The 14285-nt window shown below is 45.4% G+C and overlaps 1 protein-coding gene across 1 annotated transcript in view; it reads right to left on the bottom strand.

The window, feature by feature from the left end:
* LOC137544499 (complement factor H-like) overlaps window positions 1-13943 on the bottom strand; it is a 200555-nt gene extending 186612 nt beyond the window's left edge. Inside the window, exon 1 of the mRNA XM_068265587.1 lies at window positions 13655-13943. Coding sequence (XP_068121688.1) covers window positions 13655-13943 — 289 coding nt within the window. The remainder of the gene's footprint in view (window positions 1-13654) is intronic.
* Between the last annotated feature and the right edge of the window lie 342 nt (window positions 13944-14285).

Here is a 14285-nt window from a genome sequence, read left to right as displayed (position 1 = left end):
GCTCCCTGGCGATTTTTTAGCAAACCGCCAGGAGGGTTAAGGAATGAAGAGATAAGATAACTCTCTCTTATGTGGAGGTAAGTTTTCTCTTGCCTTATTATCTCCAGCATGATCTTAGTGAATTGAGGCCAATCTCTCTCCAGCAGGGGCTAATAAAGCCCGTACAGGGGTATGACCCGGGTCATATGGGGTATATACAGAGGTGGCATTCCATGTGTCAAAATAACATATTAAAGTGTAACATAATTATATAGTAAATAAAGTGCATGTGAAAAACACTATTTGACAAACATACAGTGGTGTAAAAAACTATTTGCCCCCTTCCTGATTTCTTATTCTTTTGCATGTTTGTCACACTTAAATGTTTCTGCTCATCAAAAACCGTTAACTATTAGTCAAAGATAACATAATTGAACACAAAATGCAGTTTTAAATGATGGTTTTTATTATTTAGTGAGGAAAAAAAACTCAAAACCTACATGGTCCTGTGTGAAAAAGTGATTGCCCCCCTTGTTATAAAAATAACTTAACTGTGGTTTATCACACCTGAGTTCAATTTCTGTAGTCACCCCCAGGCCTGATTACTGCCACACCTGTTTCAATCAAGAAATCACTTAAATAGGAGCTATCTGACACAGAGAAGTAGACCAAAAGCACCTCAAAAGCTAGACATCATGCCAAGATCCAAATAAATTCAGGAGCAAATGAGAACAAAAGTACTGTAATTGAGATCTATCAGTCTGGTAAAGGTTATAAAGCCATTTCTAAAGCTTTGGGACTCCAGCGAACCACAGTGAGAGCCATTATCCACAAATGGCAAAAACATGGAACATTGATGAACCTTCCCAGGAGTTGGCCGACCAAAATTACCCCAAGAGCGCAGAGAAAACTCATCCGAGAGGCCACAAAAGGCCCCAGGACAACATCTAAAGAACTGCAGTCCTCACTTGCCTCAATTAAGGTCAGTGTTCACAACTCCACCATAAGAAAGAGACTGGGCGAAAACGGCCTGCATGGCAGATATCCAAGGCGCAAACCACTTTTAACCACTTTACCCCCGCGCGTACGGATTTCTCCGCCCCTTTTTCCATCCTTTCACCCCCAGGGACGGAGAAATCCGTACTCTGCGCACTCCCGCCGCTGTCCGCGCTCTCGCTCGTAAACACGCCGCCCGCCGCTAGTAAACACGCCGCCGCCCGCTCGCCCGGAGATCAATGAACGGGAAAATCCATTCCCGTTCGTTGATCTCAGCCCCGCAATGATCTGCTGCCGCTCGGCTGAGCAGCCCGATCATTGTGAAAAAATAACAAAGTCCCAGCCTCTTTCTACTTCCTGCAAGAGTCCAGAAGGACGCTTGCAGGTCATATGAAACAAATTGGTAATGGTGCCATCTTGTGGCCAAATAGTAAAACTACATCCTAACCATTTTTTACACACAAATAAACTTGTTTTACACAAAAAATTAACTCCTTACCTCCCACACTCCCCAATTTTTTTTTTTTGTAATTAAAAAAAAAAAAAAAAATTTACAATTTAAAAAAAATACATAAATAGTTACCTTAGGGACTGAACTTTTTAAATATTTATGTCAAGAGGGTATAACACTGTTACTTTATAAACTATGGGCTTGTAATTAGGGATGGACGCAAAACTGAAAAAAATGCACCTTTATTTCCAACTAAAATATTGGCGGCAAACATTGTGATAGGGACATAATTTAAACGGTTTTATAACCGGGATAAATAGGCATATACATTTAATGGGTTTTAATTACAGTAGCATGCATTATTTAAAAACTATAAAGGCCGAAAACTGAAAAATAATAATTTTTTTCCCACATTTTTTCCTATTTTCCCATTAAAACACATTTAGAATAAAATTATTCTTGGCATAATGTCCCACCTAAAGAAAGCCTAATTGGTGGCGAAAAAAACAAGATATAGTTCATTTCATTGCGATAAGTAATGATAAAATTATAGACGAATGAATGGAAGGAGCGCTGAAAGGTGAAAATTGCTCTGGTGGTCAGGGGGTAAAACCCCTCAGTTGGGAAGTGGTTAAGCAAAAAGAACATTAAGGCTCGTCTCAATTTTGCTAAAAACACATCTCAATGATTGCCAAGACTTGTGGGAAAATACCTTGTGGACCGCCGAGACAAAAGTTGAACTTTTTGGAAGGTGCGTGTCCTGGTAAATCTGTCGTAGAAGTAACACAGCATTTCAGCAAAAGAACATCATACCAACAGTAAAATATGGTGGTGGTAGTGTGATGGTCTGGGGTCTTTTTGCTGCTTCAGGACCTGGAAGGCTTGCTGTGATAGATGGAACCATGAATTCTACTGTCTACCAAAAAATCCTGAAGGAGAATGTCCGGCCATCTGTTCGTCAACTCAAGCTGAAGCGATCTTGGGTGCTGCAGCAGGACAATGACCCAAAACACACCAGCAAATCCACCTCTGAATGGCTGAAGAAAAACAAAATGAAGAGTTTGGAGTGGCCTAGTCAAAGCCCTGACCTGAATCCTATTGAGATGCTGTGGCATGACCTTAAAAAGGCGGTTCATGCTAGAAAACCCTCAAATAAAGCTGAATTACAACAATTCTGCAAAGATGAGTGGGCCAAAATTCCTCCAGAGCGCTGTAAAAGACTTGTTGCAAGTTATCGCAAACGCTTGATTGCAGTTATAGCTGCTAAGGGTGGCCCAACCAGTTATTAGGTTCAGGGGGCAATTTCTTTTTCACACAGGGCCATGTAGGTTTTGAGGTTTTTTTTTCTCACTAAATAATAAAAACCTTCATTTAAAACTGCATTTTGTGTTTAATTATGTTATCTTTGACTAATAGTTAACGTTTTTTGATGAGCAGAAACATTTAAGTGTGACAAACATGCAAAAGAATAAGAAATCAGGAAGGGGGCAAATAGGTTTTCACACCACTGTACATGTATATGGTGAAGAATAATAGCTCCAATGCACTGGCAGTGCAACCCTAATAAGGCAGGTTTACCTATAGTCACCATACAACCCCAACAGTGAATAGGGCTGGAAGAGGGAGTTCGTGCAGTAAAAAAAAGTTAATGCAGTAGTGCCCGTGTGTACCGTTATATATATTAATAGAAATTGTTTAAAGAAATATGAGAAAATATGGTACAGATGGGAAGATTCAAAAACTGCTCTAACATTTCTTCAGCCATGTGATTCCAACTATGTGAACAATGACCAAAAAAAAGGCCTTTGTTTCACAAATTTTGCGAATAATTTCGCATCGCAAAATTTTGCTTTAAACTTCGTGTAATATTTTACGAAATTACGGGTATAACATAATTACGGGTACAGTACTTTGCATAGAACCGTAATTGCGAAGTGTAATTTCGCATTACTCGCGTATTTGCATTAAAGTTGGCAATACGCATGTGCATTGTACATATCAATGCGTACAATCATGCTTTATAACGCGTAAAAACGTACGCATTTAACTGCAAATGCCCAAATGCGAAAATTTGTAAGCATACATCAATCAAAATACGCGTCACCGTAATTGTGCGCAGTGACGAAATTGTGCGAAATGTCATATAGATATTACGTTTATTGCGTAATTTACAACGCATTCACCCGTAAATTTCACATTAACATTACGTTTGAAAATGGTGAATTTCGATGCTAAATTTTGCGCTTGCGAAATTTCGCAGCACCACTGCGTTTTTGTGCACGTTCTCTTTTTTGCATTTCCCAGTGCTCCACAGCGCTCTTTCCCACAGCATTTTTTTCATTCCCTTATGCAAGTCAGGAAGTGAACTCTTTGACCCGGAAAATAATACATACAATGTATTTATTCTTAAAAACACAAACTCAATTGCTGCATAAAGCGATTTTGTGAGTGTTTTGTGTTTTTCCTATACCTTCCATTATAGCAAAAACGTCCCAAAAATGGTACAGACACCGCCTGCGCTTGAAAAAGGGCAAAAACGTCCTTAGTGTGAACGAGACCTTACTGTATATGCAAATGTTTTGTTTATTTTAGATTAGGCTAGATTAAAGGTTGTCTCTGAGCTTCTGTGTGAGTGTGGAAACACTGTTGACATTGACTTAAGCTGTAGGCACAGACTCTTCCAGAGTGTGGAGTCTAAAGAGCCACAGGTCTTCTTCACAAGGGTTGATGGACCACTAACCCAAGTGGGCAATAGAATGCAATGCTGCAAGCGACCATCTGATTGCAGCTGCTGAGATTGCTCCACCTGAGACAAGGAGAATAGGTGAAGCCACCGTAAACAGAGACAGAGGATATAAGAGGCATAGTCAAATTCAAGCCAGAGGACAGGCTGTAGAAAGTATTGAAGATCAGAGTTAGCGGCCAGCAGTCTAGAATGGAACCAGGTCTAGGTAAGGGGAGGTGGAGATCAGAAGCACTTTGTTCAGGAAAAGATCAAGCAGTCAGAGAGCAGACAATGACATGGGTCAGGTATCAGGCAGAGGTCAAGGCTGGAATCAAGCAAGCTGAGGTCAAATGAAAAGTAGAAGTTGGCAACACATATCAGGAAACCATGTTAGCAAAGATTACACGCAGAATAGTTGTTCAGGGTTAACAGCTCACTAAAGGTATTTGCCACAGGATATTGCCAAAGCTCCTTTTTTGGCAATATCTCATCATATTTTCTCTTTTTGTCTCTCACACTAACCTTCCCCCCTACTGACACTAATCTACCACTCCAATTCTATCCTTTCCTTCTTGACTCCCAACACTAATCATCCCTCTCCTAACACTAATGTTCCCTTCACCATTACCACAATATGAAAGTAACTGAACTCTATACCAATCAAAGTGCCGTCCCTCTTTTTCTATCTCTTAGCCTATGAGGAAATTTAAAATCAGCTGCATAATAAGACAGGGTGGAAGCTATAGCTAAGAGCAAAAACATCTTTAAACTTCCCTCCAAGGCTCCCCATTGGTTCCCTAACAGACCACTGGGGATCAGGAGGATCAGGAGGAGGCCTACCTACCTATACTGGGACTCCTATCAATGCCTACCTACCTATACTGGGACTCCTACCTATGCCTAGCTAACTACTGGGGCACCTACCTATGCCTATCTACGTATACTGGGACACCTACCTATGCCTTCCTACCTATACTGGGGCAACTACCTATGCCTAGCTAACTACTGGGGCACCTACCTATGCCTACCTACCTATACTGGGTCTCCTACCCATGCCTAGCTAACTACTGGGGCACCTACCTATGCCTAGCTAACTACTGGGGCACCTACCTATGCCTATCTACTTATACTGGGACACCTACCTATGCCTTCCTACCTATACTGGGTCTTCTATCTATGCCTAGCTAACTACTGGGGCCCCTACCTATGCCTATCTACCTATACTGGGACACCTACCTATGCCTTTCTACCTATACTGGGACTCCTACCTATGCCTACCTACCTATACTGGGACTCCTACCTATGCCTACCTACCTATACTGGGACTCCTACCTATGCCTAGCTAACTACTGGGACACCTACCTATGCCTACCTACATACAAGATGATAATAAGGTTGTTGCTTCATTGTGGACAGACCAAATTTGATCAGCTGGACAGTCACTGTTGTTCTATCATTGAGCTACCACAGCCCGGCGACCATATGGGCTTGAAAACCGCCACTGCCTACACTCTCGCCACGGTGCGCACCAGTCCAGCACGGCCGTCACTACGCAAACAGCTGTTTGCGGTGCGTTACACAGTGAGTTTGGTGTGTCAGTGTGAAGCAGAACTCTAATTACACTCCCTGATTGATGTATACCCATGCAAGATGTTTTAAAGAGGAGCTGTTAGGTATAAGGTCTCAGAGAAAATAAACACATATATCAGTAGCTAAAGATTAGCTGTACTTACATTACATATGCATTTCACTGTCCACGCTTGTACTTCACAGAATTTTTATATAGTATTTGCAGAGAATGATGCTCCTGACAGCTCATGGCAGGTTCCATGTTTGTCTGTCTCCTATGAAGCCAAATGTGTCGTCATGTCCTGCCTGCTTCCTGATCACAGAAAAGCTCGTACTGAATAACACTAGTGTGCAGTGAATATTAATTAGCCATGTGGCTAGGAACAATAGCGGACTCCTGCAGTGTACTCTGCCCGGAGATTTTTCAGTGCTGTGCGCTGGACTGAGTTACAAGCTGCTGAAACTTGATCCTGTAACTTCTCCTTAGCAGCTGAGGGGAGGGCCCCAGAATGCTTTGCAGTATGGTATGTGGCTTGCGTCCTCTTGGGTCTAACAGCTTTGCTGATAAGCACACATCAAATGTAAGAGAGATTTTTATCTTCACTATTGCCTTTTTGGCTTCCGTCTAAACTGTTTAACACAGGAGAATAGAGGTTTAAATTAGCTTCTGCAGCCTGACAGTTACTCTTTAAAGCACTTTAGGCCTCCAAATTAGCATTCAATGTGATTTCTGCCCTTAAAACGCTGCCTTGCGTCAAATCCAGATTTTTCCCCGGGACTTTTGGTGTCTATCCCACTCCACCGTGCCCCCCTCCAGGTGTTAGACCCCTTGAAACATCTTTTCCATCACTTTTCTGGTCAGCATAAGTGTTTCTAGTTTTCAAAGTTCACATCCCCATTGAAGTCTATTGCGGTTCGCGGAAGTTCGCGCGAACCGAACATTTTGCGGAAGTTCACGAACCTGGTTTGCGAACCTAAAATCTGAGGTTCGGGCCATCTCTAATACTCAGGCTATCCCAGCCTGCATGGGCGACAAGAGGTTAAAGAGGCTCGGGAGGGGGGACCCCACATCATTTTTTTTGTATTTCCCACACTGCCTATATTGCGACTGTATAGCGATCCCTGGCCAAAGCGTTGCCACTATTCATTGCTCTTTCTTTTGATGTATGTAAACTTACACTACCATTAGGTTTGCTACATTATCTGTCATTTACCGCATTTAAATGTATTCTTTTTCCTATTAAACTTTACAATCAATTTTCTCAAAAACTATAAGGTCTTTTTTTATCCTCTTGTAGCCACTGCCCCCCTCGCTATACTGTATACTGCTAAATGTAGTATTTCTAGCATGTAAGGGGGCTTTGCTAATAACCGCTAAAGTTGGTGGCCATTTGACTGCCATTAAAGTCTATGGAGCCCGCTGCAAATAGCAAATTCACAATTTTTTTTCAGAAAATTGCGTTCGAAATTCACGAACCTAAAATTTGAGATTTGGCTCATCACTATTACTCCAATGACATTGTGGTTCCTTGGTGGGATTTACCTCTCTTCATGCCTCAATGTCCGAGCATTAGCCATGTGAGCAGTGAGGAGTTCCAGTGATACACAGAGAAAAGGCATTTACAGTGTACCTGTATGGAAAACCTGCCCCTACAGGATACTTACCTCAGGATACCCCAGAGGCTTCCCCTGTCCTGCTCCACTGGCCCATTCCAGCGCCATGACCCCCAAAACCACTAGTGTCCTGCACAGTAGCATAACTCAGCTTTTTCCACTGGAGCCCAAGCAGGTCCATGTTATTGTGCAGTGCCACCTCTGAGGTCACATCGCTGGACTGGCCTGGGTAAGGTAAGGTAAGTACTTCAAATTTTCTATAGCAGTGATGGCTAACCTTGGCATCAGGGGTGCTCATCCGGATTCCGGATATCCGAATTTCTTTTTCCACTATCCGACTCGGATTTGTTTCCGGATACCTGGCCAAATCCGGAATACGGTATCCGGATTCACAGCGGTATCCGGATAGGAATTCGGATATCCGGTCGGATATCCAAATCCGGATACTGTAACTATGGAGATGACGTCCATAACGTCACTGAGCCAGTCAGAGGGCTCCCAGCAGAAGCCCTAGCAACCAATCACAGAAGGGAACCATGGCCCGCCCCTCCTGACCACACTTGAGCCAATCAGAGGGCTCCCAGCCTAAGCCCTAGCACCCAATCACAGAAGGGAACCCTGGCTACCCCCCCCCCCCCTGTTTATTAAGGAGGGGTGCCATGATGAGAAATCTTGTCCTTGCTTGTGACTGCTCACTAAGAGACATGCTCCAGTGCTGCTGGCCTAGCAAGTGCTGTTTACAGTGATAAACCTAAAGCTGTTCAGTGATTAACACCTTCACTATCACTACACTATTGTTCTATTGTTAATTAGTTAGCTAGCTTGATTTCATTCAGTGACAGTCAGAGTGTGTGCTGCAGGCTTGCAGCAGCTGCTATAGGTCCTGTGACTGTCCTGTGTCTGTGTGTGTGTGCTATGCACAGACCAGGCCAGCTGCTGGCATGCTATTAGCCTTAGCTACAGTATAGGTTAGGGAATAGGATTACTGTGTTATTGTGTAGTTAGTACTGCAGTCAGTGCTAGTTAGTTGTTAGAGTAGTACTACTGTGTTAGCTTACTACAGAACTGCTGTGCTGAGCAGTGTCAGTGTGACAGTTAGTATGCACAAGTGCCTTCTCCTCTGCTGTCTGTCACTCCGTGTTGATTTGCTTTAAAGTCCAACCCCGATTTTAATAAAGTACAAGTACCCCACATCCTGTGGCTGAAGCAAGCTGGAGCTAGCAGTGGTCAGACTCGGAGCACCAAAACCCACTCTGCCACTCCTACCGACACTGAGGCCTGGTCAGGCAGCCAGTCCTCAGTTGCCTCTTCTGCTCCCTCCATTGCTTCCCATGCAAGGAAAAACCACTGCCAGACCCTGTTGGGCGAGTCTTTCCCTGTTTTTGGCAAGAGGGGGACATGAAGTGGCTGGGAATCATTATGCCTGCCTTACCACCCTTTACCAACGCTATGTGGCATGTGGCACTTGGCACGTGCCAAGTGCCATGTGCCAAGTACCACGTGCCACTGCCAAGTGCCACGTTCGGCATGCTCCTGGCAGACGTTACACCTGCTGCTGCTGCATTGCCCTGCTGCCTGTGCAGCTCCCACCACCAGGGTGACACAGGCCACTTATACCACCTATATTTAACCCAAAACACTATTGCTGCATAATTGTTTGGAGGTGTCCGGCCTGAAATCTGTCATGTCCCAGTTGTGCGGTTGGACTTTGGACACAATGTGGGCTGCACGACCGCTGTCTGGAACCTACTCCTGATGTTAATTGACAGCCTTTTTTGGGGGGCAAGGGGGATTTTAAGTCCCCACATAATCAATTAGTGTGTCTCTTTAAAAAAAAACATGATGCTACATGCCTCATTTACCCTAAAAAACGTTTTTAAAGCAATTTAAAGGCCACTTCCGGTTTTCTATTCGGATATCCGAATCCGGGCGGATATCTCGGATATTGGGTTCGGATATCCGATTCTATTCAGATATAAAAAAGGTTGGATTTGGATATCCGATCCGGATCCGGATATCTGGGAAACCGGATCCGAATCAATGCAGGAGTGTAACAATATCCCTAGCAACCCCCAGGGGGCTTTGCAGGTCCTGGGGTTCAGAGTAGAAAGGCAGTGGAGCTTTATACTGTACCTTGTTACTGCAGTGGGACAGGTCCTCTTCACTTCCTCTTCCATGTAGCCCTGCAGCCTATCACCTAGCGGCTGCACTAAAGAGGGGTGAAGAGGACCTGTACTGTCACCTGAACACAGTACAGTATAAAGCTCTGCTGCCGTGCTATTCTGCAAGATTGGGTGGGGGGGAAGGGGGACTGGACTGCCAAAATTTGTGAGGGGGGGGAGGGGGCAGGACAGCTTGCTGGTAAATTTGTTGCGTGCTTTCATCACATGCCAGTCATGCCTATTTTAGGTTAGTGACTACACTTAATATAGTCTCACAAGCTGACCACACAGATAACATGATGGTAAGATAGCTCGATATGACCTGTTGTCTCTGCAGCTTCTCAGGCTGGCAGGAGGATGTGGTGGCTGCAGGACGTTTGCAGAATATTGCTGTGACATTTCTGAGCAGCCATCTAGAGATGTTCAGGTCACAGCTGTTATTTCCAAATGACTAAAAAAGCTAAACCTGACTTATTTGTGTCTTCTCCACCAACAGGCTAGCAATGGCTGGCTGAGAGCGAGTAAAGTGGGTATGTAGGGATGAATGAGATATAACAGGGATAAGGAAGTCAATCATTATATCACACCTCCCAACTTTTGGAGCCAGGAAAAAGGGACACTAAGAATATTGTTGGGCAAACATCCAGATGTTCGGGTTTGCGAACGTTCGGCGAACGGTGTCCCGATGTTTGGCATGTTCGGGCCGAATTCCTAACATAATGGAAGTCAATGAGGACCCAAACATTCCTGCTTTGCAAAGCCTCCTTATATGCAACATACACCAAATTTTCAGGGTATGTGGACAGGGGGGGGGGGGGGGGGGGGGGGGGAGTATAAGAGGAAAAAAATTATTTTCAAAAAGACCTTATAGTTTTTGAGAAAATCGATTTTTAAGTTTCAAAGGAAACAATCTTGTATTATTTTCATAGAGTCACCAAAGTGGGAAGAGTTATATTTACTTCGTTCTGAGTGTGGGAATTAAAAAAAAAAAAAACCTCTTTAACCCATTGTCGGAGCACCGGCCGGTGCTTCGCATTCTGGCTATCCCAGCCTGCATGGGGGACAAGGGGTTAAAGAGGTCTGGGAAGGGGGACCCCACATGTTTTTTTTTTTTAAATACCCACACTCAGAACGAAGTAAATATAACTCTTCCCACTTGGGGGAATCTATGAAAATAATACAAGATTGTTACCTGTGCAAAAAAAATGACATTTTACGCATTTAAAAGACATTTTTTTCCTTTGAAACTGAAAAAAATCTATTTTCTCAAACAATATAAGGTATTTTTGAAAAAAAAATTCCCTTTTATTCCCACTTTTATTCTTAAGATATCATGTAAATTTGGTGTGCTTTGAGGACAAAATGCATGCGCAAAGCAATGCATTTTGTCGCCATGCAGTGATAAATATAATAGAAATGAGATATTCCGGAAAGTGGCAACGCTAACCCAGCACAGATGTTCATGGTGCTTGGTCGGGGAGTGTTGCGCAGTCGTTTCCAATCCACGATTGATTCGTTTTAATTTGTGTCAGACGGTCTGCATTTGCTGTGGAGAGGCGGATACGCCAATCTGTAACGATGCCTCCGGCAGCACTGAAACAGCGTTCCGACATAACGCTGGCTGCCGGGCAAGCCAGCACCTCTATTGTGTACATTGCCAGTTTGTGCCAGGTGTCTAGCTTAGAGACCCAATAGTTAAAGGGGACTGATAGATTGTTCAACACGGCTACGCCATCTGACATGTAGTCCTTGACCATCTTCTGCAGGCGATCGGTGTTGGAGGTGGAACTGGGCGATTGCTGTTCTGTGGGCTGCTGCATCAGAAAATGTTGCCACTCCAAGGACACTGCCGATACCATTCCCTTGTGGGCACTACCTGCAGCTTGCGTTCTTTGTTCCCCTCCTCGTCCTGGGTTTGCGTAAGTCAGTCTGTCGGCGTGGAACTGGCTAGAGGAGGATGTCAATCTCCTCTCTAATGTCTCCACAAGGGCCTGCTGGTATTCTTCCATTATGACCTGTCTGACACTTTCTCCAATCAGTTTTGGAACATTGTCTTTGTACCATGGATCCGGAAGGGTATAAACCCAGTAATCCACATCGTCCAGAATTCAAAGAACGTGCGGGTCGCGTTCAATGCAGTCTAGCATGACTTGAGCCATGTGTGCCAGAGTCCTAACAGAATCCTCATCATGTTCTTGTGAGCTTGATTGTTGTGATGCACCATCATCACCAGCATCACGCCGTCGCCCACTTTCTTCCTCGTCTTCTTTTGCTGTCTATTCCCGCTGAATTGTGGAAGTCCAACATGCACCGCTCTGTCCCTCGGCAGTGGGGGCATCCAAGTCTTGCTCCATCTCCAGCTGTTCCTTGTCCTCTTCTTCATCATAGCTGGGACCAGCGTTTCCTGAGGCAGATTGCCTGATGTTGGTATCATCACGCTGATCGTTGTCCTCTTGAGATTCCCACACTTGCATCCTGACTGCGGCTTCCTTGATCTGCAACATTGATTTCTTCAGTAAACACAGCAGTGGTATTGTAATGCTGACTGAAGAGTTGTCACCGCTCACAAGCAACGTGGATTGCTCAAAATTTGGACTTGGCAGAAGTCCAACATGGTGGCCCAATCAGATCCACAGAAGCTTGGTAGCTGTCCGGATGCGCCTCGGTACTGCGCCGTCATGTACTGGACCACTGCACTCTTCTGCTCGCAAAAGCGTGCTAGCATGTGCAGCGTAGAATTCCAGCGTGTGGGGACATCACATGCCAAGCAATGGTTCGGTAGATTGAACCGCTCCTGCATCTTGGTGAGTCCCTCCGAAGCGGTACTGGACTTTCGGAAATGTTTGGCCACTCGTTGCACCTTCAGCAGAAGATCTGCCACACCTGGGTATGTCCTCAGGAACCGCTGAACAACTAGGTTCATAACGTGTGCCAGGCAAGGGATGTGTCTCAACTTAGCCAACTTTAAAGCGCGAATGAGATTGCTCCCATTGTCACACACAACCATGCCTGGGTTCAGGTCCAGCGGTGCCAGCCACAAATCGGTCTGTTCCTTGATTCCCTTCCAAATTTCTTCACCTGTGTGCTGCTTATCTCCAAGGCAGATCAGCTTTAGTAAGGCTTGCTGATGCATGGCAACAGCTGTGCTGCACTGCTTCCATGATCCTATTGCTGGGTTACCGTTGCCGGATGAGGTACAGCTTTGAGAGGCGTTGGAGGAGAAGGAGTCAGAGAGGTAGGTGCTGTTATCTACTCTGAGGGACGCCGGTCCAGCAGTTTGCGGAGTGGGCAACACCCGTGCCGTAGCCGGTGAGGAGTCGCTGCCAGGCTCCACAAGGTTCACCCAGTGCGCCGTAAGGGAGATGTATCGACCATGGCCAAACGCACTCGTCCAGGTTTCAGTGGTGAGGTGAACCTTGCAGGCAACGGCATTTTTTAAGCTTCAGGTTATTTTGCTAACCACGTGCTCATGTAAAGCTGGCACTGCACACCGCGCAAAATAGTAGCGGCTGGGAACCACGTAACGTGGGATGGCCAATGCCATCATGCACTTGAAGCTGTTTGTCTCCACCACTCGATATGGCAGCATTTCACAGGCCAGAAACCTGGCTATGCTGGCTGTTAGTGCCACGGCCCGGTGGTCATTTGCTGGCAATTTCTCTTGCACTCAAACATCTCCAGGACAGACAACTGAACCGTAGGATCGCACACTGAAGGACAGTTGGTTGTTGTTGTCGTCGTCGTTGAAGACTGGGAAACGTCAAGAGCACTATTGCAGAAACTGACATCGTCGTCTACTACGGATGTTTGTGCACCACGTAATGGCTGGGCTGCTGCTGAGGAGGGTCTGGTGACCACAACGGAGGCAGTGTTGCTGGGGCCTGGAAGCGAGCCGGTACCCTGGCCTTGCGTGTTTGACCACAGAGTGCTATGCTTGGCTACAATGTGGCGGCGCATGCTGGTGGTGGAAAGGTTGTTGATATTTCCCCCCCCTGCTCAGTCGGGTCCTGCACACCTTGCAAATCACCATGGTAACATCCTCCCTGCAGTCTTCAAAGAAAGCCCAGACTTTGGAGCTCCTACTTTGCTGGTGAGTTTGGTTCGTGCCTCTTTTGCGTCTCACTTGTACGCTTGTTGTGTCCGAAATTCCCTGCCTACTTTGTGGCACAAGCCGAACTCTTGCAGTAGTGGGTTCTTCCGCAGACTCATTCGTACTGCTATCCCGACGGCGAGGTTCTACTTGATCATCTGGTTCTGTGTCCACATTGTCCAAAACCTCCTCTTCCATCTCCTCATCTGTGACTGTGTGCAGTGGAGTAGAGCTCCCCAGAACAACCTCTGCGCACCTCACTCCCATGTCTTCCAGATGTTCTCGGTAGACCTCCTGCAATTCCAATTCCTGTGCACATTGCTCAGGGATTTGGGTGTCTTCATCTTCGCCTTGCATTTCAGTGAGTGGTGCATTTTCCTCACACAATGGTTGTGAATCCGGGCACAACATTTGTGGCTGTTCCATTGAACTTTCACAGGTGGAAGTTTGTGGGGGTGGGATAGCTCCTCCGAATAGCCCATTGTGTCCTGAAATAATTGTTCGGACTGGTTATTTGGCCATTGTGTGCATGGTTTAGCTGCTGGTTGTGTCACCTTTGTGCCCACTGGCTCCTTGTAACTGGCAGAGGACCTCATGCGTGACAAGGATGTGCTGGTGCTGCTTAACCCGCTGCTGGACGCTTGAGAGGTCATCCAATTAATTATCCGGTCCTGCTCTTGTGGATTAGTGAGGGTTGTT

The sequence above is a fragment of the Hyperolius riggenbachi genome, chromosome 1 (genome assembly GCF_040937935.1).
Source record: "Hyperolius riggenbachi isolate aHypRig1 chromosome 1, aHypRig1.pri, whole genome shotgun sequence".
Taxonomy (NCBI): Eukaryota; Metazoa; Chordata; class Amphibia; order Anura; family Hyperoliidae; genus Hyperolius; species Hyperolius riggenbachi.
The sequence above is the reverse complement of the archived record's forward strand: the minus strand, read 5'-3'. Positions and strand labels throughout refer to the sequence as shown.